The sequence below is a fragment of the Trachemys scripta genome, chromosome 5 (assembly GCF_013100865.1).
Source record: "Trachemys scripta elegans isolate TJP31775 chromosome 5, CAS_Tse_1.0, whole genome shotgun sequence".
In the NCBI taxonomy this organism is placed as follows: domain Eukaryota; kingdom Metazoa; phylum Chordata; order Testudines; family Emydidae; genus Trachemys; species Trachemys scripta.
This window is the reverse complement of record NC_048302.1, coordinates 33,935,117-33,959,460: the sequence shown is the minus strand read 5'-3', so window position 1 is coordinate 33,959,460 and position 24,344 is coordinate 33,935,117. Positions and strand designations below refer to the sequence as shown.

The 24,344-nt window shown below is 40.1% G+C and overlaps 2 protein-coding genes across 3 annotated transcripts in view; one reads left to right on the top strand and one right to left on the bottom strand.

Moving 5' to 3' along the window:
• Positions 1 to 8,299, bottom strand: part of LARP7 (La ribonucleoprotein 7, transcriptional regulator) — a 46,057-nt gene extending 37,758 nt beyond the window's left edge. Inside the window, exons 1-2 of one of the 2 annotated variants that reach the window (XM_034771258.1) lie at positions 8,098 to 8,299; positions 3,757 to 3,972 (exon numbers count right to left, since the gene is read on the bottom strand). In XM_034771258.1, coding sequence (XP_034627149.1) covers positions 3,757 to 3,964 — 208 coding nt within the window. In that variant the 5' untranslated portion in view covers positions 3,965 to 3,972; positions 8,098 to 8,299. Of the gene's footprint in view, positions 1 to 3,756; positions 3,973 to 6,833; positions 7,425 to 8,097 lie in introns of those variants that run through there. The other variant, XM_034771259.1, reaches the window with a different exon arrangement.
• A 513-nt stretch (positions 8,300 to 8,812) lies between these two features.
• The window catches only part of ZGRF1 (zinc finger GRF-type containing 1), a 48,461-nt gene continuing 32,929 nt past the window's right edge, over positions 8,813 to 24,344 (top strand). The window contains exons 1-7 of the mRNA XM_034771260.1: positions 8,813 to 11,006; positions 11,737 to 11,813; positions 11,903 to 11,983; positions 12,111 to 12,167; positions 13,065 to 13,250; positions 14,324 to 16,691; positions 19,273 to 19,352. Of these exons, the coding sequence (XP_034627151.1) occupies positions 11,793 to 11,813; positions 11,903 to 11,983; positions 12,111 to 12,167; positions 13,065 to 13,250; positions 14,324 to 16,691; positions 19,273 to 19,352 (2,793 nt within the window). The 5' untranslated portion in view covers positions 8,813 to 11,006; positions 11,737 to 11,792. The remainder of the gene's footprint in view (positions 11,007 to 11,736; positions 11,814 to 11,902; positions 11,984 to 12,110; positions 12,168 to 13,064; positions 13,251 to 14,323; positions 16,692 to 19,272; positions 19,353 to 24,344) is intronic.

Sequence of the window (24,344 nt, the reverse complement as noted above, 5' to 3'; positions counted from 1 at the left end):
AAATATTCGATTTAAGTAAAATCGAACTACTCTCGTAGTGTAGACAAGGCCTGAGAGCCTTCTGCTGCTCGAGCTCTCTGCAGGGGTGCAGTGAGAGTTAGCAGGGACTCTGCCGCCTCTCCTTCTGTGCACTTTGGGTGAAGGGAGTATGGGACTTGGTGGCGGGGGAGGGCGGTTAGAGATGGACTGCAGCGGGGCTCTGTCCTCCTGCCTCCGTTCCTGCAGAACATCCACAAGGCGCCGGAGCGTGTCCGTTTGCTCCCTCAGTAGTCCAAGCAGGGTTTGAGTCGCCTGCTGGTCTTCCTGACGCCACCTCTCCTCCCGATCCATGTTGGCTTGGTGCATTTGGGACAAGTTCTCCCGCCACTGGGTCTGCTGTGCTGCCTGTGCTCTGGAGCAGGCTATAAGCTCGGAGAACATGTCCTCCCGTGTCCTCTTCTTCTTATGCCTAATCCTCCCTAGCCTCTGGGAGTGTGATGACAGGCTAGGTTGTGAGACAGTCGCAGATGGGGCTGTGGGAATGGGAAAAAGGGAGTGAATTCCTCAGAAAGCTAAATGTACTTGTGAACAAAGAACATAGTCTTTCTCTGTGAACAGGACCATGCACAGCACCTATCACATGCACACTCAGCACAAGGTCGAATTCTCGGCCTTCGCATTCAGTGTCTGGGGTTTTGCAGAGCACTTTCGAGAACCCTGTCAGGACAACGGAATTGCTCTTGCACGCAGACATGGTAAGCCGTAGATTCGTGGCAGCTTAAAACTTTAATATTAGCAATGGCCTCATTTCACATTGAAATCAATGTCGGTCCCTGCTGCCAGCAATCCGGCAAGCAGGAAGTCTGCTCCTGTCCCACACCCTCGCGGCTGTCCCCGGGAACGATCCCTTTCGGCTGACCCTCTCCCGCCTCCACCGCGTGGCTGCAAACCAGCGGTTACAGTTCTGTAAAGGAACGGTAAAGCAGTCCCAACACTAACATTCCCCTACCTCATTCAAAGCAGGTCGTCATGAGCGACATCACCCTCATGAGGATCTCTGAGAGCGACAGACAGAGAATGCTCCGGGAAAGCCTTCAAAGACCAGGGCCGTATGCCGCCATGCTGTGCCAAGCAATGATTCCGGAGTACTTGCTAGTCTCGTGGCGCGGCAACGTGTCCTACAACGGAGGACCCAATAAGGCCGCTCTCCCCAAGAACCTAATGCAGCGGATTTCAAATTACCTGCAGGAGAGCTTCCTTGAGATGTCCCCGGAGGATTTCTGCTCCATCCCCGGACATATAGACCGCATCTTACTGTAGCTGCAGTAGCAGGGACTACACAGTAGAGCGGCTTGGGCAGGACAATCATGCAAAACCGGACATTGCTAGATTTTTTTGAAATACTTGCACTGCCCATGACTGAACCGTTAAGTTATTCAAAGTAATCATGAGAAACCCATTTTTTACATTGTTAATAATCATGTTCTGTTACAAATAAATGTTTAGATGTTTACAACACTTACTGGATGATCCTTCACCAGATTCTGTGTCCGGGGTAACGGCTGGGGAGGGTTGGTAGGGGATCTCTGTAAGGGTGATGAAGAGATCCTGGCTGTCGGGGAAATCAGCGTTGTGAGCGCTGTCGACTGCCTCGTCCTCCTCATCTCCTTCCTCATCTTCCCCGTCCGCTAACATGTCCGAGGATCCGGCCGTGGACACTATCCCATCCTCAGAGTCCACAGTCAGTGGTGGGGTAGTGGTGGCGGCCGCACCGAGGATGGAATGCAGTGCCTCGTAGAAACGGGATGTCTGGGGATGGGATCCGGAGCGTCCGTTTGCCTCTTTGGTCTTCTGGTAGCCTTGCCTCAGCTCCTTGATTTTCACGCGGCACTGCGTTACATCCCGGCTGTATCCTCTCTCTGCCATGTCTTTAGAGATCTTCTCATAGATCTTTGCATTCCGTCTTTTGGATCGCAGCTCGGAAAGCACGGACTCATCGCCCCACACAGCGATGAGATCCAAGACTTCCCGATCAGTCCATGCTGGGGCCCTCTTTCTATTCTGAGCTTGCACTGCCATCAGTGCTGGAGAGCTCTGCATCGTTGCCAGTGCTGCTGAGCTCGCCACGATGTCCAGACAGGAAATGAGATTCAAACTGGCCAGACAGGAAAAGGAATTCAAATTCAAATTTTCCCGGGGCTTTTCCTGTGTGGCTGGTCAGAGCATCCGAGCTCGTACTGCTGTCCAGAGCGTCAACAGAGTGGTGCACTGTGGGATAGCTCCCGGAGCTATTAACGTCGATTTCCATCCACACCTAGCCTAATTCGACATGGCCATGTCGAATTTAGCGCTACTCCCCTCGTCGGGGAGGAGTACAGAAGTCGAATTAAAGAGACCTCTATGTCGAACTAAATACCTTCGCGGTGTGGACGGGTGCAGGGTTAATTCGATGTAACGGCGCTAACTTCGACATAAACGCCTAGTGTAGACCAGGCCTTAGTGTTCAGATTCAACCCAATGCTCCCATTACAAAAGATCCCTTCACTCCCTCTATTTAGTAGTAATGAGTTATGTTGCTAAAAGCTTGACAGAAACTGTTGCAATATTTCTACTGGTAACATTTTTACCAAGTTTAAGATTAATATGCAGAAAAAAGGTTACTATATAGCTGTTTGGAAGAGGGCTTTAACATCATTTTTAGATTGCATAGCATTTGATATAAAAGAACAGGAGTACTTGTGGCACCTTAGAGACTAACAAATTTTTTCATGAAGTTGATGGATTTCCACTCCATACGGCTAAATGCAGTGCTTTGCATAATGACAGGTTTCAGAGTAGCAGCCGTGTTAGTCTGTATCCGCAAAAAGAACAGGAGTTAGTCTCTAAGGTGCCACAAGTACTCCTGTTCTTTTTGCGGATACAGACTAACACGGCTGCTACTCTGAAACCTTTGATAAAAAGTAACTCTAGTACATGCACTTACCATACAATCCCACATAGGAGGATGTCTACAATACCTTACCAAAAATCAAAGGACCTTTGAGCCTGTATTAGCATCACAAAAATCACATCACATAGCACAATACAGCTGAAAGAACCTTTTCCATCTCAAATGACAGGTGTTCTGTGGTTCTTTAAGAAACCTAAGTAAAAATTTGTGACACCTGTAGTTTTTTTCCTTTGTAAGGTAAAAGTCAAACAAACCACACAAACAAAAATCAAAGGACAGAGAACAAAACTGTCACTAGCCTTCCTTGCCATGCAAAGGAACAACCATTCACTCATCCAAACATATAAAACACAAAATAAAAAAAGCTGGAACAAAACCAAAAGCAAAACAAAAGTGAGAGCTCTCGTGATTCCATACCAGCTACACTATAAACCAAATATTAATAGTGAGAGTATGCTTTCATATTTTTTCACGGATTTAAAACAAAACAAAAAAAACAAATAAAAAAGCACAAAATCAAAAGAACCATGAATTTTCACCCATGAAGATTCTTCAAAATCACGATCATAATAGGATGTAAGGGAAGGAAAAGAATAAGGATAAATAAGATTCCTCATAAGCCCAGTAACCATCTCTCTCTTATGAGTGGACTGTCATTGCTCCAGTTGCTTGCATGGGCTTTTTTTCCCCTCCACAGCAGCTAAACCTGCAGAATGCCTCCATAATTTATATATGCAATAATTCAGAACGTCACCACTGCAGATGAAATTACAATTCAAAACAAAAATTTGTTTACCACTTTCTCAATTATTTTAGAACAAACTTACATCCATCTCTAGACTTCTCTATTTGTTCTCGGAGGAATTTGTCTTTGTGAAGGTTGACATCTCCAAACCAGAAATCCACTTGTTTTGCTATATCTGACAGCACCTGTTTAACCCTCGACCTTTTCTTTTTCTCTCGTTCCTTTTTCTGTTCGGTGCTTTCCTCCTCCATGGCTTTGCCTCTTACAGTTTCATTCTCTATGCCAGTCATTTTGTCATCTGAAAATTAAACATAACTTTGTAAAAAACAGAAGTTTTTCCTACCAATAGTAGGTAATATTGCTTTGCTCTTCTATAGCACTTCCCATCCAATAATTTCCAAGAGCTTTATGTTTGCAGTGTTGCTGTAGCCACACTGTAGTTGGTCGTAGGAAGAAAATCTGCATAAGCACAAAAACCTTGTCTTTTTCACCAACAGAAGTTGGTTCAATAAGAGATATTACCTTACCCACCTTGTCTTTCCAGAAGCTTATGGTGGTTATCACTAGCTAAGGATCTGGCAGCATTAGTTTCTGGTCTGAACCCCAAATTTAAGAACCGTCTGCTTCCTTGTAGAGGAGTGCAATACCAAAATGCATTTTAACACTTGGCGGTAGTATTCAGCACAGTTGGACTTGTGGTGGCAATAGGATGCACATAAGGAAATGGTCCTTGACAAATTATCAAAAAAGCCAGAACACACCTCTGCCAGTAGTTATACCAGGAAAGGATGTGGAGAACCAAATTTTTTCAATAGACATCTTCTGAGTACAGTACAATGCTAACAATGCTAACAATACATTGTTAACATTGTGTCAAAGATTTAGAGCACCATATTTTTGGGCTCATTGATAAATACTTTTTTTGCAAGTCTACATTATAATTTGGATGTGCTGTATTTAAAAAGAAAGTTTTGCTTTTTCTCAGTTATGTAGGGTCTGCTCTTATGAGGTGCTGAGCATCCTCAACTCCCACTGACCTTACTGGCAAATTGAGAGCTCTTGGCAACTAATAAAATAAAGCTCGTAAAAAACAGAATGTAACTTGAGCAAAGATAACAAGTTATATGGAGTTAAATAATTAGAAAATATCAAACTTGATCTTGTTCATCAATAGAAGTATATGTTACTTACACTCTAATTTATTTTTACCCTAGTCACTCTTCAACCTTAAGAATGACCAGTCTTTCAGACCACTTTATTCTGATGTGTAAAATAAAAACAGATACAGCTTGGCAAAAGTGGGAAGCTGTCTAAAAATGAAGTTTTCACAAGTTGAAGTATTTTACGTGTGATAGCTACATAAGTCTTCCCATTGCTTGGCCAATGGCTTAGTACTGCAATACAATATACCAGGAAGTGGTGCTTGTATCAGAGAGGAAACTCATCTATATAACAAGATGGCATAAAAATGGAAATGGTTTTCAGATTATTGTGTAAATCAGGCTCCTCTAAGCAAGATTCCAGTTTATCTCCCTGCTGTGAGCTGACCATTCAAGATGATTACGGTCAACAAGTTGTCAATTAGTTTGAAAGGATAAGGGAGGTCATACTCTGATCACTGAGCCAGAAGTTCAACGCAGTTCAAGTCACACTGCAAGACAAATGTCAGCAATGCAATACAGTATTTGGTAGGAGGCTAAAGGAAAAATTGTACTATTAATTAGAGGTACTTTTTTCAGATAGAGGATGCCTCTGATGACTGTCCAGTTAGAAGTTAAAGACTGCAAGCCAATTCTCTAAATAAAATATTCAGGCATTATAGATGTATTCCAGACAACATCACCTCTCTGAAAAACAAAAACAAAAACAAAAAACACCTAATATTCAAGTCTCTGAAAGCTACTGCTCATCATATAATGGAAGCTGTGCTTGTCTTGTCTACTCCATCACTTAACTACCAGTATCCAACTAATCTGCAAACTGTTTAGGAAGCTTCAAGTATTAAGGACACTGCACAAATCCAAATTTTAGTTTAAGCAAATTCTATATTGTGCTGGGAGCATTAACCAGGTCCCAAGTTGTGGTTTTGCCTGAGCAAGGCTAGCTTGAAGATGCACTGCCTCAGGACTCAAAGTCACAATAAGATGCTCAAGAGAAGGGGGAAGAGAAATGAAGATGGATGCTCTATTACCTAGCAGAGATACCTTTCTTCAACATGTCAGCTCAGCTGCACTAGCTGATGTACATGTGGGGAGGTGGGGGAGAGCCACAGCTCTGGTAGGAGGAGGAGTGATCCCACAGAGCAGGGGTAGTCAATATGTGGACCATAGTCCAAATCCAAACCATCAGACGCTTTTGAATGGACCAGAGATTTTTTATTTACTTATTATAATCATTTTTATTATTATTTTCTATGGAATCTGGACCTTGACCAAGAAACTTAGACCTTGACAAAAAAAATAATTGACACCCCTGCAACAGAGGATGTCCTCCCTTTTTCACTGCTAGTCATGATTCTGGTAGCCAGCAGAAGAAAGTGCTTTGAATTAGCTTGGTCACAACCTGGCACTGAGGGAAAAAACTAACATTATTATTTGTGGAAGAAGAAACTCATATTATTCCCTTTGAGTCATTCACCACTGAGGTTTATGTTACTTGGCCTCAGCATCAAGTCAAACAATTGACATTCATTGGATTTGTATTTTAAAAACAAAGGATTGTACAAAAAAGCCTCTTAGGTTTCAACCATAATAAAGTCATAGAAAATGCCCCAAAATCATAAAAGTTTGCACTCCAATCACTCCCAATCATTGTCTTATGAATGGGGCACTCAAAGTACATTCCATTTTTTTCTATTTTCTTACTCAAAGTAGCTATAGCAATATCCTGTTCTAGCACAATATCAACGGTCAGAACTACTTTACATAACTATATTAAAACCAGCATCAATGCATTTCCACAGTTAACATCTATTGCCTAGAGTATTTTCTAATTATTCCTCAATTTCCAACTGGCATGCACACTAGCTGCTCAAGTAATTTAAATAGACAAGATTTTAAATGGAGCAGCACATTATGTACAAAGAGTCAAAGCACTGAAAGGACAAAAAATAACAAAACTTATCAGTAAAAGCTATGGACCAAACAATGCTATACTTACCCAGACAAGTTTTTGTTGACTTCAGTGAAAATTAGGCATTTACAAGAATTACAGGATGTAAGCGACTGTCGAGCAACTGTGATTTGTCAGAAAAAAGCCTGCTTTTAACCAACAGAAATGGGTCAGAGGTTCACGAGTCACAGTGGTACCGAAAGACATGTTTAATGCTTACAATGCCAGATTCTATTCTACTCTCACACGTGCAAGGTGCTGCACGTAAAAAGCACTGGCAGCTTTGTTACAATGTTGAGCAGGTATAAATGCAGTATGGTAGGGTTAACTTAAACTGAATTGGGGGCTGCAGAGCTGAACTTGGATTGCAGTCATTTACAGTATGTTCTATACTGCATTGGAAACTTGAGGGCAGACTCAAGAGGGGTGGGCTCAAACCTATCATCCACTCACAAGTCTATCTACTAACCAGCAAGCACTCAGGACCCAGCTCCTGGGGCCCATTGGGGGGAAGGGGGAGAGGAAGAGAGGGAAGAGCCTGATTCTCTGAGAGACTTGGGTCCGAGCCATATCATTTTGTAGTGTGGATGCAGCTCAAGCCACAGACCCAAGTCAGAAGGTCTGTGTAGCACATACTGGACAAGTGAGCCCAGGTTTACAATACTGCGTGAAGAGAAGAACAGGAGTACTTGTGGCACCTTAGATACTAACATCCGAAGAAGTGGGCTGTAGTCCACAAAAGCTTATGCTCTAATAAATTTGTTAGTCTCTAAGGTGCCACAAGTACTCCTGTTCTTTTTTTTGCGGATACAGACTAACACGGCTGCTACTCTGAATACTGCGTGGACGCTCAACCCAATGCACAAGCGTGGGTCGGGTTTACAATGCAGTGTAGACATGGCCGGAGATGGCCAAAGCAGACCACAGCAGGGCAGAAGGCAACCCCCTCGCTACACTGCAGTGATCCCAAAGGAACTGCCCCTCCCCGTGTCAACAGCCTCACTCCGGAGTGCTGGGCGGGAGTTACAAGGGGGGCACCCAGAGCACTTCGGAGTCACCCCCTCAAGCCCTGACGGACAGGAGAGATGATCAAGTGATGAGCTGCGCCCCCACCAGCCACCCCAGCACGCCCAACGCCCCCCGCGCCACTAACGCCTCTTTCCCATCGCACGAGACACGCGGAAGCGCCTCGACGCATGCGCGGAGAAAGCACCCGGCAGCGCCCCCTGCCTGCGGGGCGGAAGGGGTTACACATTGCCACAATTCTCCATGGCTCTTCCCCCCCACCCCGTCCGGAGAGCCGGGCTCTGACCTGCCGCCGCGAACTCCTACGGGCTTCCCTCGCTGTGACGTAGCAGCCCGCGGCCAGGGAACCCAAACCCGCCTCCTCCCAGGACTCCTGCCCTCCCTGGCGCAGCAGCCACAGCCACAGCATCGATACCAGCGCGCGACGCTCAGCCCCGGGGAGAAAGGCCCCCGCCTGCCCTTCCGCCGGGTCCCAGTGTCAGCCGGCTGCGAAGGGCGCTCTGAGCGCGTGGCACTGGCACTGCACCTCCCCGCTACCGGCTCTCCCGCCGCCTGCCAGGCGGGGCGGGGCTTTCCAGCCTGTCGCGCTGGAAAATAACGTCATCGACAGCTGGCGGCGCGGGAAACCTTCAAACCCGGGAGACCGGCCGAGCCCGCGAAAGGTGCGGGAAGAGAGGGGGTGGGTCGGCTCGGCTCCGCTCCTGCCCGCTCCCTGCGCCCTGAAACCCCCATCCCCTGATCTCTCGGACGCATCGGGGTCAGCACAGCGATCGCCCCTCAGCGCCACCCCCCCGCCGCCCCGGCTTAAGGGTGACCCGAGAGGCTCGGCGCTGCTGGGCGCGCGATCCGTGCCAGGGGGGTTGGGATGGGAAAGGCCGGGGCGGGAGAGGCCAGCTCGGGCTGCTGTTGTTTATTACACCAGGAATAGCAGGAGTGCAGCGCCCGCTCGCCCCCGTGGGCTCGGGAAGGGGCTCGTCCGCCTCCATAGAAACGGTCAGTCAGTGACATGAAACGTCTGGTAACGAAAACCAGAGCCGCAGGCAGTCTGGACGTACCCCTCTCCCTGCCTCCTGTCTAGTCCTTCCGGCACCAGCGTCCTCCAGCCTAGCTACTGTGAGAATTGCTGAGGTGTTTTTCTTAAGCACTTTAAAAATAGGTCTCCCTGCACGCTCTCCAGAGCAGGGACTGCCTCTGTACAGTGCTCTGGCCTCTAGAGGAAAAGAGCAGAAGCCCAACTCTTTTCCATTGCAGGTCACCTTAGTGCTTCTCATCAGCTTGCTCCAGGGGCAGGATTTGCTATAGTCAGTCCTGGTTCACTTTTTAAAGCTCTGCCAGACCAAAGAAGCCACTAAAAAATTATAGAGCCTAATGTCTTGCTATCAGAAAAATAAACAATATCTAACTTTGAAATGTTAAGAACTTCAGTTACACTAGTAACCCAACTTTCAAAGGTAAAAAACATTAGTCTTTAACGTTGGGATTTTTAAAAGCATTCAGTATTGGCTGAACTCTGCTGTCATTGAAGTCGGTGGTAAAAGTCCCATTGACTTCAGTAAGACCAATGTTTGGCTAATATGGAATGCTTTTGAAAATTCCCTTCTAAATGGTTTGCGAAAGTGATTGTTAATCACCTTTAATATGAAGGGAGTGATGTGAGAGCAAAATAATAATGTTTCATGCCCTGCCAGGAATATATGAGTACAGTTTGTTCTGGTACAAATCCTTTCAGGACCATAATACTTTCTAGGAATTAGTGCTGGATCAGAAAGAAATTCTGATTATTTTTCTTCCTTTTAATTTCTCTCTTCCTTTGCTGCTGTTAAATTTGTAACTCTGAAAACATTTTGTGGTAGTTTCTATGAAAGACATGCAGTACGGTCTTATTTTAAACATTAAGCATTATCAAAATTGCTGATTTATTCTAGGTCATTAAGGCTTTCAATAGCTGCAGTTATATTCTTTCAAGGGCAATAAACCAAACAACATGAAGTCTGTATTAGTAGCCCTATTATTCAGTCTACCGTAAAATATTGTACCCATTGATTCTTCTTAGCACATCCACAATGTGCCTCAGGGGGGCATGTGATCAGGATTCATCACTGAATTTGGTCGTGTGGTTGGATCATTAGTAGAGAACTGCAGATTTGCAGTTATCTGCTTTATATCCGCAGATCATGTTTGCAGATCGGATGCAGATATACGTTTTCTAACTGCACAAGGCTCTAATCATTAGTTTCCCCTGGGCTGCATGCTGATGGGGAGTGCAACATAAATGCTGATTCATGATGCCCACGTATTGACTGACAGATTTTATAATTTCCATTCTTATTCTTGTTCCATTTTGTTACTAGGGATGAGATGAAGACTATCTGAAAATTCCCATTCTGCTCTTAAGTAACCATCTTTGTGTAAATGGCTTGATCTAGCACTGTTAGTAGCTCAAGTAAGGGAAAGTGCAGATTTCTCTTCTGGTACTGTATTGTTCCACAAATGGTGATGGGCCACAGAATCTGTGAATTGCACAGCTGGGGACATGATTTTCCGTACACCTCTCTAAACAGTACCAAGACTGAGAAGAATAAATTTATAGTGAAGGTTCTGAGCCACCTTGTGGAGAGGGTGTAGAATTTAAGAAGTTGAAAGACAAGACACTTTAAAACTGGAATTCTTAATGAAAAAGGTAGCACTGCTTGGGAGACATTGTCATGAGAAAAAGCATGAATATATTTTATCTTCTAATACATGTTTTTTATTCAGTTTTAAAGACATTTATGCAGAAAGAAAATATATGCTAATTTAATATCTGTTTATCTGCTAACAACATAATCAGCATATTATGATTTTTCAAAAATACCTTTTGGGGACCAACTTGAAAACTATCCTATGAGCTTTTTCAACTTGTCTCTACTGCTCCAAATGTTAAAAGGTACTAAATATTCTCATTATCCCTTCAGCTATTTTTAATAGCTAGTCTAGTCATCATATCTTTTTCTATAATCTCTACAGCTTTCCCATGTTTTATGTCCTGCCATATGCCTTTTCTTATGTTTGATTACTTTTAAACACTTATGTTGCTGTCTACAGAGCCAGCCAGTGATTTCAAGAAGTTAGAGCAATTGCCAGTGTTAGCTGTGTTCCTGTGGTTGTGTTTTAATTGAAGTGTCAGCAATTAATATTGATGATTAAGATCCCAATGTAAGTGCAAGTCTTTACACATAAATACAAGTTATGAAGTTTAACAGTTACTGTTCTAATCTATTGGTGTGTCACAATGTTTGAAGATGAGGAAATGTTTATATAATGCTTTGATTACTGGTGACTGCCTTAAGTCAAGATTTTCATAGGTGACTAGTGATTTTAGATGCCCAACTTGAGACACCTGAAAGAGGCTTAATTGTGCAGTATGTGTACTCAGCACTTTCAGAAGATCAGGCCCCTTCGTGGTGTTTAAAATTAGGTACCCAAAAATGAAGACCCACCACATCACTAGGGATTTGAAAAATCTTTATTAATTTGTTAGTAGTGGATATGTTATTTTCTGTTTGAAAATTATTAGCCTCATTTTCAAAGTGTGTATAAATATTAATTGATATTAGCACATCTCTGAAAAATCAGTTTATCAACCAGAGCTTCCATTAAAATGAATAGGAGTTAAAGATGCTCAGCACCTCTGAAAATTAGACCTCTTCTTGAGATGTACTAAAAATGCTACTTTTGCTAATCATTTTTATTTTTGGTAGCTTATTTTCACCATATGAGTCTTTAGAACTCCAAAATTCCTTCACTAGCACCACCACCCAGTTTTTGCCATGTCTTACTTCCCACTCCCTTATAGGGAAAGAACTGGATGTGTATCTTTTTTGTCTGACACACTTGCATTGCAGCTGAGTTGAATTCTAAATATGCCCTTCTCTCTTTTGGGTAGTGTGAAGATCTGAATACCCGCAGTAAGCCTTTGGATTGCTTTGTTTCACCAAAGCAATGGCTTGTCAGGAGTTTACTGTGAGTCTTATTTTTAAAATTGTATATAAAATTCAAATATGTGTGTATGACCATTGTAAATAATTTGTGTTTACATTTTTTTAAATAAGGTCTTGTACACTCATCAGAAGACTAAGAAATCAAAAATATGGCAAGATGGAGTTTTGAAGACCAGTATTGGAGGAAATAAGGTGAAGAATTCAGGTTTAATATAGTATGATACTGTATTAGAGTATCGTATATACTTGCAGCTTCTATTTGTGTCACTATTTGCTTTTTGAAACAATTGTTTTTTTAAATTATCCTATTTTAATACAGGCAACCTTATTTGATGACAGAGGACAATGTTTGGAGAGTGTATTTGTTAAATCTCAGGTATTTTATTATTATTTTTATAATCATTTAAAAGCTTTTATCCTTGTTTGGATAAGTAACTTGAGGCAGCATCTTTTATCTTCACATGATCCAAAATTCCATACTCTACAGTTTTGTCTAGCTTGTCATTGCTAATGTTCTGATCCTTGCAGCTGTTAAATTTTTACGTTAGAAAACAATCATCGGGACAGGTTGTTTGTATGTCACTGTATGTAAAGCAGTACATAGCAGATTTTGAATACAGTGGATAACTGACAAATGTGCCAATGGTGGATAATAAATATTAATATACAGTAAATTTTCACTGCATGTGGTTGTGCAACCCACTATGCTTGGAATATCCTCCTACTAAGTATGCAATTCTTTCACACCATTTCTTAAAAAAAAAAAAAAAAAAACACACCACTGTTCGTAGACCTACCTATTCTAGAAAGCATTACAACTGCAATATACTCTCACCATTACATGTTTGATTTTGATCTGTATAATACCTTTTTATGTTGCAAGCTCTTGAGATGGAGAGCTGCTTGTTTGTTTGGTACTACTGAGTTATTGTACAGCCAAACACTGATAGACTTATATACATAATGATGTAAGGAGCTAGGTGTTTAAAAACTTCATTGTTTTAAGCTACAGTATTCAGTAACCTGAGCAAATTAGAGTTTTTATATTTGAACCTATACAAACAATTTGAAACCAAGGGCTAATGTTTGCTTTCATAGCTAGTCTGCTCCAGTTGTCTAGGCTAGAGTGAATATTGTGTGTTATGGTTTCATTTCTGAGAATATTGTAAACAAAAATTCTTTCAATATATATACGTTGTGCAACATTTAGGATAAACGGTCATTTTTTCACTGGCCATTACACACAGCCCCTTTTGTTCTTTGTCTCGTATAGGTGAAACCTGGAGATGACTTAGAAAGCGATCGATATTTAATCACAATTGAAGCAGCAAAAGTTACTGAAAACTGTCGTAGTGAGCTGCCAAAGAAAACAGAAGCTCCTACATTGAACAGAAATAGTTTGAAGCCCACTGGTCTATCTCTGCCACATCTACCTGTTGGCTTGAAAAGGAAACATACTGTATGTTTTTGTTTCTTATGTATGTTTGACATTCATATACAATTTAAAACATTAATGGATCCTCTTAATTTGCACTAGTGTCAGGGAAAACATTTCAAATTACTGAGTTGTTTCCCTTCTCCTGGTTGTGTATTCCCTGCAACTGCATCCAGCTTAGTATCTTTCCTAGTGCTTTCTGCTTATCCAAGGAATAAGTCTGTGTTTTGGGGATGTAAGTGAGGAGCTCCATTGGAGTGAAATCAAATGAGGTGCGTGTAGACAAGGAGATATAATAAAATGTTTGAGTATAATTCTCAGCAGCAAACTACATTAATATAAGTATATTGTTCAGATCTGTGACTTGTGAAATTCACACTAAATATGTCATCCTCCTAGCCAGCTTCACCTTACTGCATATTAGATTTTGTTTAGTTACAGGACATTAACATTAAAATATTAATGAAGAGTATTAAACTTCCAATGGATTCATTAGTACATATTTGGGTAGTACAAATAAAATAGGTAAGGTGTATTGGAAAGAAAATATGTATAATTAATGCCGCAGATGAACAAAACTACCTTGCTCAGCACATGTAAGCATGTCTATTGTTTTGATACATATCATTCTGTGAATTCTTATGCATGTATATTTCAGCACTCTCTATTCATACTATTATCCTTAAATGTCTATCAATTTTTCTCTTAACACCTTTTTCAAGAGGGGCTCAAAACATTACATGGTTTGCACAATAATGTATATGTTGCAGTGCATGGGAACAGAGTGGATTAATGCCAGAGTTTCAGTATTAAATGTACTGATACATTTCTTTGTGCTTTTTGGGGACTATAAGGCAAATTCTTAATATTATCAAGAGTTATGTTTCCCTGGTTTAATAGATTTCTGTTATGTTTAGCAGCATTGCTGCTGTTAAGGGTGCGATACAAAAGAACCATAATTTTGGATTGTTCAATGAATGTTGCAAATTGTTTGATAACATGCAGCATAATAGGTGCCCTGTTGCTTTCTACTGTTTAGGTTCCAAATTCAAAAGCTGATTTATGAATAAGATTAAAATTAAAAACTTCTCTCTTAGGGCTTCCAAGGGCCACGTCAAGTTGAAAAGAAAATGGTGCCAATGGAAGATGATGCAGCAATAATATCCCCTTCATCTAAGTGGTCTCAGTCTTCCTCTCCTTCTCAGTTACATATCACCTCTCCTTTATTTTCTACTACTTGCAAGAAGGATGCAGAAACTAATTTACCATCACACTCTAATAATGATGCTTGCACAAGTCGCGATAGAGACGTTATGTCTGTCTCCTCACTGGTTTCCACTTCTTATATTCGCATTCCCAAAGAAGTGATATGCAATAGAAACCACAGCATCTCTATTTCTGGACAGATGGAATCAAATTGTCAGACAATCAATGGTGTGGCAGTCTCACAGAGCATCAGGAGCAAAGCACAGATTATAGCACTTCTGAATTCCAAGCCAACACAATTGTGCAAAGAGCAAAAACCTTCTGAAATCACAGTGTGTTTTTCTGGATGTCAGCCATCAGAAAGCACAGGCATTTTATTTAAACGAAAGAGTGAAACTCTATCAGGACATATGGATAACTCTGACAGAGAAAGCACCAAGAATATACAGCACCAGTATACTACAGAGAAAACTATAACTAATAATCGTTGGGATGTTTATATGCTGCCAAATTCAGCTGAACTATCTTGTGATGAAGAAGTCACAGAAAGGAGATATGACAAAACAAGTAATTTAGGTTTGGATTTACAAGACCCTTACAACCCAAAGGCTTCACAGTTTGTGACAGCCTTTGTGCAGCCTGTTGAAAAAGAGCTAAATTACAGTCACGTGAAACTAACAGATGATGAGAAGCAATACAGCTGGGATTGTAAAACAGTTTCTCAAGCATCTGCATTCAGCAGAAGTGACTGGACAACTCAACTGTCAACTATTAATGAAAGTTTTGGCAAAGACCAACCAAATACTTTTGTATTATCTGAATCAAACATAAATAAAGAGAGTAACATTCAATTTGTCTCATCTTCAGAAGATATTTATTCTAGAAGCACAAATGGGTTCATTACCTTTGAAACAAATCTCCCCAAATCCAATGAACATGCAGTAACTGAGAGTCCTAAAGATTTAGAAGTTTCTTCTGCTCAGTCACAAAGTGAACCTCTGCCAAGAATAAATTCAGGAAGTGTAGTTTATGAGGCTAGGATTTCTGGGGACGTAACATGGGCTGGTCCTGGAGCTATAAATGAGGAATTAACTGTATGTGGAGATGTTAGTGATCAAGCTGAACAGTTCATGGAGATTAACTTCAATCTGTTGGATGCTTTTGATTTTAGTGACACAGAAGATAAAGTAGTATGTGAAAGTAACATGTTTTCACAGGGTTCAGCATGCTTGACAAAGGGAGCTATGGCACAAAATGGTGAGAGGAGGGTTCATAGGAACTGTGAAGTAATGCTACATAGTAATGAGGAAAGAGTTGTCAAATATTCAACAATGCTGGGAGAGAGAGATGATAATCAGATCAGAGAGTCTCTGCCATTCAAACTTTGTGATGAAACCTGTGAAGGTTTTGACAAGAGTGTGAAAGATGCTTTAACTCCTTCTTTGATTGAACTGGGACACTCAGGGGCTGAAAATATTGTAGAAGGGATGAATGCAAGTACATTAAATATTGAAACCACTGGCAGTAAGAAAGGCCTTGATTTGTCTCCTGTGTGTACTGTTAGTGACTTAATAGTGAATAAAAAGTGCTCTAATGATTTTGTGCACAGTAGAGTCAGTAATTATGAATGTGATACTAGGAACAACAAGTTTGAGAAAACTGAAATTATTTCATATATTCCTGCTACTTTACAGACTTCTGTCATGGACAAAAATCCTGAAAAAGATGTTCTACATCTTGGAGGCACAAATTCCCAGGATAGTTCTTTAGAAAATTACTTGGGTGCCAGTGGTGATGACATTAAACCAATTAATCTTTTACAGGCCTTATCTCTAAAGACTTGCAATTCCGATGACCCATGCCAGCATATTACTGGTAAATGTTGTACTGCATTTGATACATTAGATAAAGAACATACTCAAGTTTCCAAAACTGCCACTTATCCTTTAACAAAAGGGCATTCAACTTCAAAGGAAGCTGGAATAGGAGAAACTGAGTTTGAAAATGGATCAAGCATCATGCCTTCCATCCATGAAACCAGGGAAGGTGAACGAATGGGAACTGATTGCTTGAAACACTTAGCTCAAATTGAGAATTCATCAGGGCTTCCTGAGTTGGCAAATGGCATTACTCTTTTAAGATCTTTGACTGAACATAAGACAGCATTAGAAAGTTTACAAATGATGGAGGACAATAATGGTTTGTTTGATCAACGAGAGACTACTAAAGAGAAAAGTGAACCAGCTGAAGAATTGGAAGGTTAGGTCAAATTCCATTTGACATTGGATTATGATATTAATTTTTAAATATTTGATTCCTATATTAGAGTTTGACCTGGCTGCTTTATTTTCCCATAAAGATTTAATTCTATTGAAAACAATTATTTCCAGTTAGAAAACTGAATTTTGGTATGAGTTTTATATGTTCTACAGATGATATCTTATACTCTCCATGAGTATTTTGGCATAGATAATAAAACAAACAAACTTATTTTTATCTAGTCTCAACAGAGGAGACAAGGATTGAATGGGCATGGAGACTGAACTGCCTTTCAACCCTAGAAGTCATCATTTTAGGTCATGTTGAAACATACTGCGGGGGAAGCTTGCACTATCACCTTGTACTGTACCTGTTCTGTAGTTAAATAGAATGCTTCCGTTTCCAGAACTGCTCGTCGTAACTTTTCACTAGTATTAAAATTCACAATTGAAATTAACTGTATATTAAAAAAAAAAAAAAAAAAAAAAAAAAGATGTAGGATCTGGTCCTGCATCACTGAAGACAGTGTGATTTTGCTATTGACTCCAGTGGATATAGGATTGAGCCCTTTAAGGAATATAAAATGAATTAGTTTGGTGGTGACAATTCATTTAACAGAGTCTGTAGGAAAAATGATTACAGTAATAGTGACTAAGCAGAATGTTATGCTTCATTATTGCCTGAAAGTTGGAGGTAGACTCCCCCACCCCAAGCCAGAGAATGCTGGAACAGCTAGAAAATAAAAGGATTGAAGATGGATGATTTGTTACTCAAAACTGCAGAAGCCAAATAGAGTAACATTTTTTATTGATAATTAGTTAACATCACAGTTATTGGCTAGAATGAATAGGCTCTTAGGCCTGATCTAAAGCTTATTGAAGTTTTTACATAGACTTCAGTGAATTTGGGAGCGGGGCCCCCTAACATTTGAGTCTCTGTGGTAAGGATTTGACTTTTCAACATGGTAATTCGTAAGCACTGAAATTTGACAATTTTTATCAAAGTAGAACGTTAAAATTATTGAAAGAAAATTGAAAATAATCTGATAATGGGCCAAATTCTGTCTGCAGTTATTTGTGCATTGCCATTTAAACTAATTGGACAGTATTTAGCCCTAATGTTTTTAGAGTGAGCAGCACAACATGTGAAGGGAGAACAGCCTCCAGAAGTAAGATTTTTTTGAAGATGGCTTCCTTTCATTTTGAGATTTAAAATAAACCGTGTTTTCCTCATGCTGTTGTCATTTGTATATAAAACAAAGATTTAAAATTATAAAAATCAGACCCTGCATATGTAATAGAAAACACGTAAAGGGGATCAATTCTGAATGTAGTGGGAGTTGAGGAAACTAGGCAACTCTTACAACTGGGTGAACAAATGTAATTCCTGGAAAATGTATAACCAGGTAGGAAAATACATACTTGAGCCGCTTGAAATCAATATCTGTTGTATATTGCAATTTTATTTCAGATTTCCCATTCTAGCAGTGGGCCCTGATAACATGATTACTCAGTGGTGAATTAGAGATGCTAATTTGAAAAGTGTGGTATAACAATCTGAAAAATAATTTAAAAAAAAAAAAACAGACAAGGTATAACCAGCCAAAAAAAAAATTTATGCTAACTACTTTAGCAACTATCAAGCCTCCAGTGCCAACAACTGTAATTGTTGGCCTTGATTAATTTTAAATTTGTTTTAAGTTATTTAAAAAGGATATTGCTAAATATCGTTTAAGTAGTCTTTAAGCTTTTTCTTTTTTTGGTAATACCTCCTTAGACGTTTGAAAATGTTACTTTGGCAGTTTTCAGTTAATGTAGATGTCCTTTTTAATTCCTTTTGCAGAATTCCACTCCATCCTCCCACCCCCCATCAAAAACTGGTTACATTAAAAGCATTGGGGTTTTGGGGTTTTCTGTTTTTTAAAGGAAGCTGAGTGTTTTGACACTGGATTAGTTCCAAAGATGTAATGTCAATCATTTTTTTTCCTCTCTTCCTATGTGAAACTTCCATACACTTGCTTTGATATCAAAACTACATGAAGAAAAATATTCATTAGTAAGGTCCTCATCCTTCAAAGACTTAGACACAGGCTTAATTTTACTTATGTGAGCAGTTGCCAATGTCTTCAGGGATAGGGTATTATTCTGGATTTTTTTTTTCTTATATATGACCAATGAATAGCCAAGGAAATGGCTTTAAAAAAAATTTGGTGCTTTTGCAATGAAATAGTAACAGCTCCAGAGGACCTCTTGCAGTAATTTGCAGATTTTAATGTGTATCAATAGTGTATCAGCCTCTTTTGGAGTGGTACTGTCAGACTGTTTTATATACACCACTGACATAACCGTGTGCAATAAGTATGTGTGCTAAAATACCTTATGCAGTTTTTGGTACTTGGTAGCAACTTTCTTAAACGTGTCCCAAACCTGAATATCTTATTTCCATGAGTAGTGCCAATGACTTCAAGGGGATAACTACTTACATGAGTAAGGGTTGCAGGATCAGACTGTGTAAATGTGCAGATATTTTCTGATTGAATTGAAATTGTAACTAAGACTTATGTTTTTTCCTTCTTTTGTAGCTAGGCAACAGTTAGCTGAAGTGTCTTATTCAGAAGATATGCAGACCTCTTATTTGTACTTTGACTCTCCTGAAGTGGTGGTAATTAATTTCATGTGCATGTTCCTATACAAAATAAAATCAGGTTTCATGCTGCTCCTTAAATCCACTTGATGCTTTGAGACATCACAATGGTTGAGCTGAGGGATGGAATATAAACAAATAATGTAATATACCTACATACTTTTAATTCAACACATTGTTAACCTGTGGTCCTTGTTGCCAGAATATATTACGCATAAGGTTTAAGGCCATAAGGGACCACCAGACCATTTAGTCCTACCACCTGTATATCAGGCCACCAACATCACCCACACGCTAAACCCAACATCCAAAATTAGATCATAGTATTACAGCCACAGAAGACTAGACTGTTATGTGTCACAAGCTGAGAATAGGAGGGACCGAGGTACGCCTGTGCCCAAGACCCTCACAATGTCAAGGAAATGATTGTGAGATATTCCCACATAATCCTAGCAGTGACCCACCCCCACTCACTGCAGAGGAAGGCGAAATCCTCCCCACAGTCACTGCCAAACAGATCTGGAGGAAGATTCCTTCCTGAACCCATGTATAGCAATCACTTAGACCCTGGGCATATGAAGAACCAGCCAGCCCAAGTATCAGAGAGAGAGAATGTTTGGTGCCACTTCAAAGCCCTGAGCCTTTCTGTCCAATGTCCTATTTCCAGTCGTGGTAATCCCTGATGCTTCAAGGGAAGGAGACAAAAAAATCCTCCCAGAGTACACAGGAGGGAAAAAGCCTTTCCTGACACCTGGTAGCTGACTGAAGCCATGAAGCATGAGCTTTAAGGAACATCAGACAAACCGGGCGTGAGCCCCAGGGATTCTGACCTCTGTCTTGTACCGTCATAAGCAACCCTGTTTGTCCAGCTCTCTTTCACAACTAATGAAGTTGTTTGCCCATACAATACCTATTCACACATCTGATGGTTAGAAACCTTCTAATTTCCAGCCTGAATTTGTTAATGGCCAGTTTATATCCATTTGTTCTTCTGTCAACATTACCCTTTAGCTTAAATAGCTCTTCACCTACCTGGTACTTATTCCTCTGATGTATTTATAAAGAGTAATCATATTCCCTCTCAGTCTTCTTTTTGCTAGACTATATAAGCCAAACTCTTCCAGTCTCTCATATATCTTCAATTTTCCTGATCATCCTGGTAGCTGTTGTTTGCACCGGTTTGTTTAAATTCATCTTTCTAGAACAGTGGTTTTCAACGTGTGGTCTGTGGATATCTGGGGTTCCACAGACTATGTCTAAGATTTCCAAAGGGGTCTGTATCTCCATTCGAAATCTATCCGTCCACAAATGAAAAAGTTGAAAACTACTGTTCTTAGAATATGGATCAGCAGAATTATATACAGTATTTCAAATGAGATCTAAACAGTGTCTTGTATAATGGCATTGAAACTTCTCTCTCTTTCTGCTGGAAATGCCTCAATACATCCTGAGACTGCATTTGCCTTTTTCACAGCTGAATGGGTGGCTTGTAGTCATCTTGGGATCAACCTACAGACCCAAGTCTCTTCTCTGTTGCTTCCAACTGATAAGAATTTCTGTGTGCTCATGATTAGACCCTAAGTGCATGATCTTGCATTTTGAACTATATTATTGAGGTTAAGAGCTTATCAGGACATGTATATAAAATACTCAGAGTGGTATTCGATACCATAAATGTGATACATCTTCAAGGGATAAGCCAACCACATTATGCCTAGGATTAGAAAGAAACTTCTCCTTTGTGTAGGTTATTTTGTAACTGTTTCTTACATGGTTTCTTAACACCTTCTTCTGGAGCATCTGGCCACTTCTGGAGGAAGGACACAGGACTAGATAGATCACTTATCCCATCCAGTATGGTGATTCTTATGTTCCTACCAAGTTTAATTTTTAAATGGGGAACTAAACTTCAAGTTTTCTTGTAAATGTAGTCAGAACTTCTGCCCTTCCTACCACAGTTAATCTAAGATATTTTATTTTTTCCTGTATACAGTCTGCAAAATGTGTGAAAATGTCATTTGATTTTTTTTTTAGCTGAACTATATTTTGTACAGTTAAACTGCAGTGAAAACTAGACACCTGACAAACCACTTAAATATCTCATATGGAAGGATTAAATAAACACATAAAAGATAATAACTGTTTTTACTTGCACAGATGCCATTGCTTCTGCAAGGAAATCAGTATGACAGTTTATCTACAGTGGATGAACCTGTGACGGGTTGGATCACAGAAACCCCCTTGGGGGCTGCCACCAGATGTGCAAAGACTACCCCTGCTTCTATTTTCCCTGCCAGCTCAGGACTCTAGCACCCTGTCTTGCTGAGCCAGCCACTCCCGTCTGGCTCCAGACACAGATCCAGGGTCTGAATCACTTGTCCCAAAGCTGCAGGTTTACCTGAAGACAGCTCACAGAAGTGCGCTTGTCTTTAGCACTCAGATGCTCAACTCCCAATGGGGTCTAAACCCAAATAAATCCGTTTTACCCTGCATAAAGCTTATGCAGGGCAAACTCATAAATTGTTCGCCCTCTATAACACTGATAGAGAAATATGCACAGTTGTTTTCTTCCCCAGGTATTAATACATACTCTGAGTGAATTACTAAATAGAAAGTGATTTTATTAAATACAGACAGTAGGATTTAAGTGGTTCAAAGTAGTAACAGACAGAACAAAGAAAGTCACCAAGCAAAATAAAATAAAATGCGCAAATCTATGTCTAATCAAACTGAATAGAGATAATCTCACCTTCAGAGATGCTTCAGTAAGTTTTTCTCAGACTGGACACCTTCCAGGCCTGGGCACAATTCTTTCCCCTGGTACAGCTCTTGTTGCAGCTCAGGTGGTAGCTAGGGGATTCTTCATGATGGCTCCTCCCCCTCTCTGTTCTCTTCCCTCCTTTATATATCTTTTGCATAAGGCGGGAACTCTTTGTCCCTCTGGGTTTCCACCCCCCCTCACTGGAAAAGCACCAGGTTAAAGATGGATTCCAGTTCAGGTGACATGATCACATGTCACTGCAAGACTTCATTACTCACTTGCCAGCACACACATATACAGGAAGACTCACAGGTAAATACAGCCATCTGCAGATAATGGGAGTCATCAAGATTCCAAACCATCATTAATGGTCCACACTTTACACAATTACAATAGGCCCTCAGAGTTACATTTTATATTTCTAGTTTTAGATACAAGAGTGGTACATTTATACAAATCAGATGATCATACTCAGTAGATTATAAGCTTTGTAATGATACCTTACAAGAGACCTTTTGCATGAAGCATATCCCAGTTACGTTACATTCACTTATTACCGTATTTTCTCTAAAACTATCTCAGTTACATTATATTGACTTATTATCAAGTTTTTATAAAACCATATAGACTGCACAACATCACAGAACCATTTAAACCTTTACAGGTTGATTGTCTTTAAAAATAAATGTGTTTTTTTCCTTTGTAAATATATTATGCTCAAACCTGAGAATACTAATGCTTGGTTTTAAAATCAAGCACTTAAATATTTATATTGAAGTCAGTTGGACTACTCACATGCTTAAAGGTACGCATTTTGAAAGTTTTTGTAGGACTGGGGCCTTAGATTGGATGAGCTATGATAGTTTTAGTAAAAATTCCCCTCTTGAATCATTATTGCCTTAAAAAAAATCAAACCAAATAAATCAGTGATGGCAGAATAATGTTGAAGTTTAATTTTTTGTAGGGTGAGAAGGTAAAAGGGAGAGGATATTATTAATTTACCAGTTTGTTCTTTGACCCTTTAGGACCACACTTCTTGCTTCAACCCCAAACAATGAAATAGTCTACACACAAATTCCAGAATTCTTTCAATATTTTAAAAATGTCATTGCATTTATATTATGATCTTTAACATGATGTACTGAATGTTTCTGCTCTGAAATAACATGTATACACACATACATCTTTTATATATCAAGAATTGGAGCTGAATGAGATACAAGGACTATTTAAAAGAACAATTGTTCCATCATTCTACTCACATGACTTTGATGGCTAACCATGTGATCTTGTTCATGTAATCCTCCTCATTCACGCCCTATTGTTTGGTTGCCTGCCTTGTTCTGTCTTGCCTGAAACTAGATTGTAAAGCATTAAGCACAGCAGCATATTTATTTTGTCTATCTGTACTGGGAGGTGCCTGGCACCCTTCTGAGTGCTGTAAAACAAATGATAGTTACCCACACTCCTTTGGTAAAGTTCCCGTCCACCTTAGTAAGAAATTAATGGGAGTTTTACCCCAGTAAGGAGTGCAGGATTGGGCATACAAGTGAATATTTTCATTGTTGTTTGGAAATTACAATGGGGAAGCTGAAAAACAAAATGTTATAGAACGCTATTAAATTTTAAAAATAATGGCAGTCATAACATTGCTTGCTGCAATCATTCTGCTAAATATTTCTTTAAGGTTCTTCATACACTGCCCTATTTCCTACATTCTTATCCATCAGCCATTCTCTTGCAATGGACCCTTCCCATTCTGGGCAAAGCGGTCTCAGTGACTGATTTTTTTTGTTGCTAATAATTCCATAGCCAGAATCTTTAATGGGATACTATAGCATGATGAAATAGGGCCAGGCCAAAAAGATGGGTAACGGTTGCCCTCAGTGGTCCTGAAGTTTGAAGAAAAAAAGTGCCATATCTTCTTAAAATGGTTAAAGGATCTCTAGTGGAGCAGAATCTGGGATTAAGTATCTCCTATTCCAAAATGCTTACTGCCTACTCCCACTGCTATGGTATGCTGCTATCTCCCCTCTCCTCACCCCCCTTGGTATTATCACTGGCATTTTGTTGTTGTTGCTATTTCCCCACTTTTTTTTTTTTTTTTTTTTTTTTTAAACTTTCACAATTTAAGATTTCTCTCATTGCTTTCTAGGATACTTTACTAAGAGCCCTAGTGCTTGCTTGGATTCAGGTTCATGGTCAGACTGTGTGATGACATTTGCTCAGTGCCTGCCTGCATTATGTTG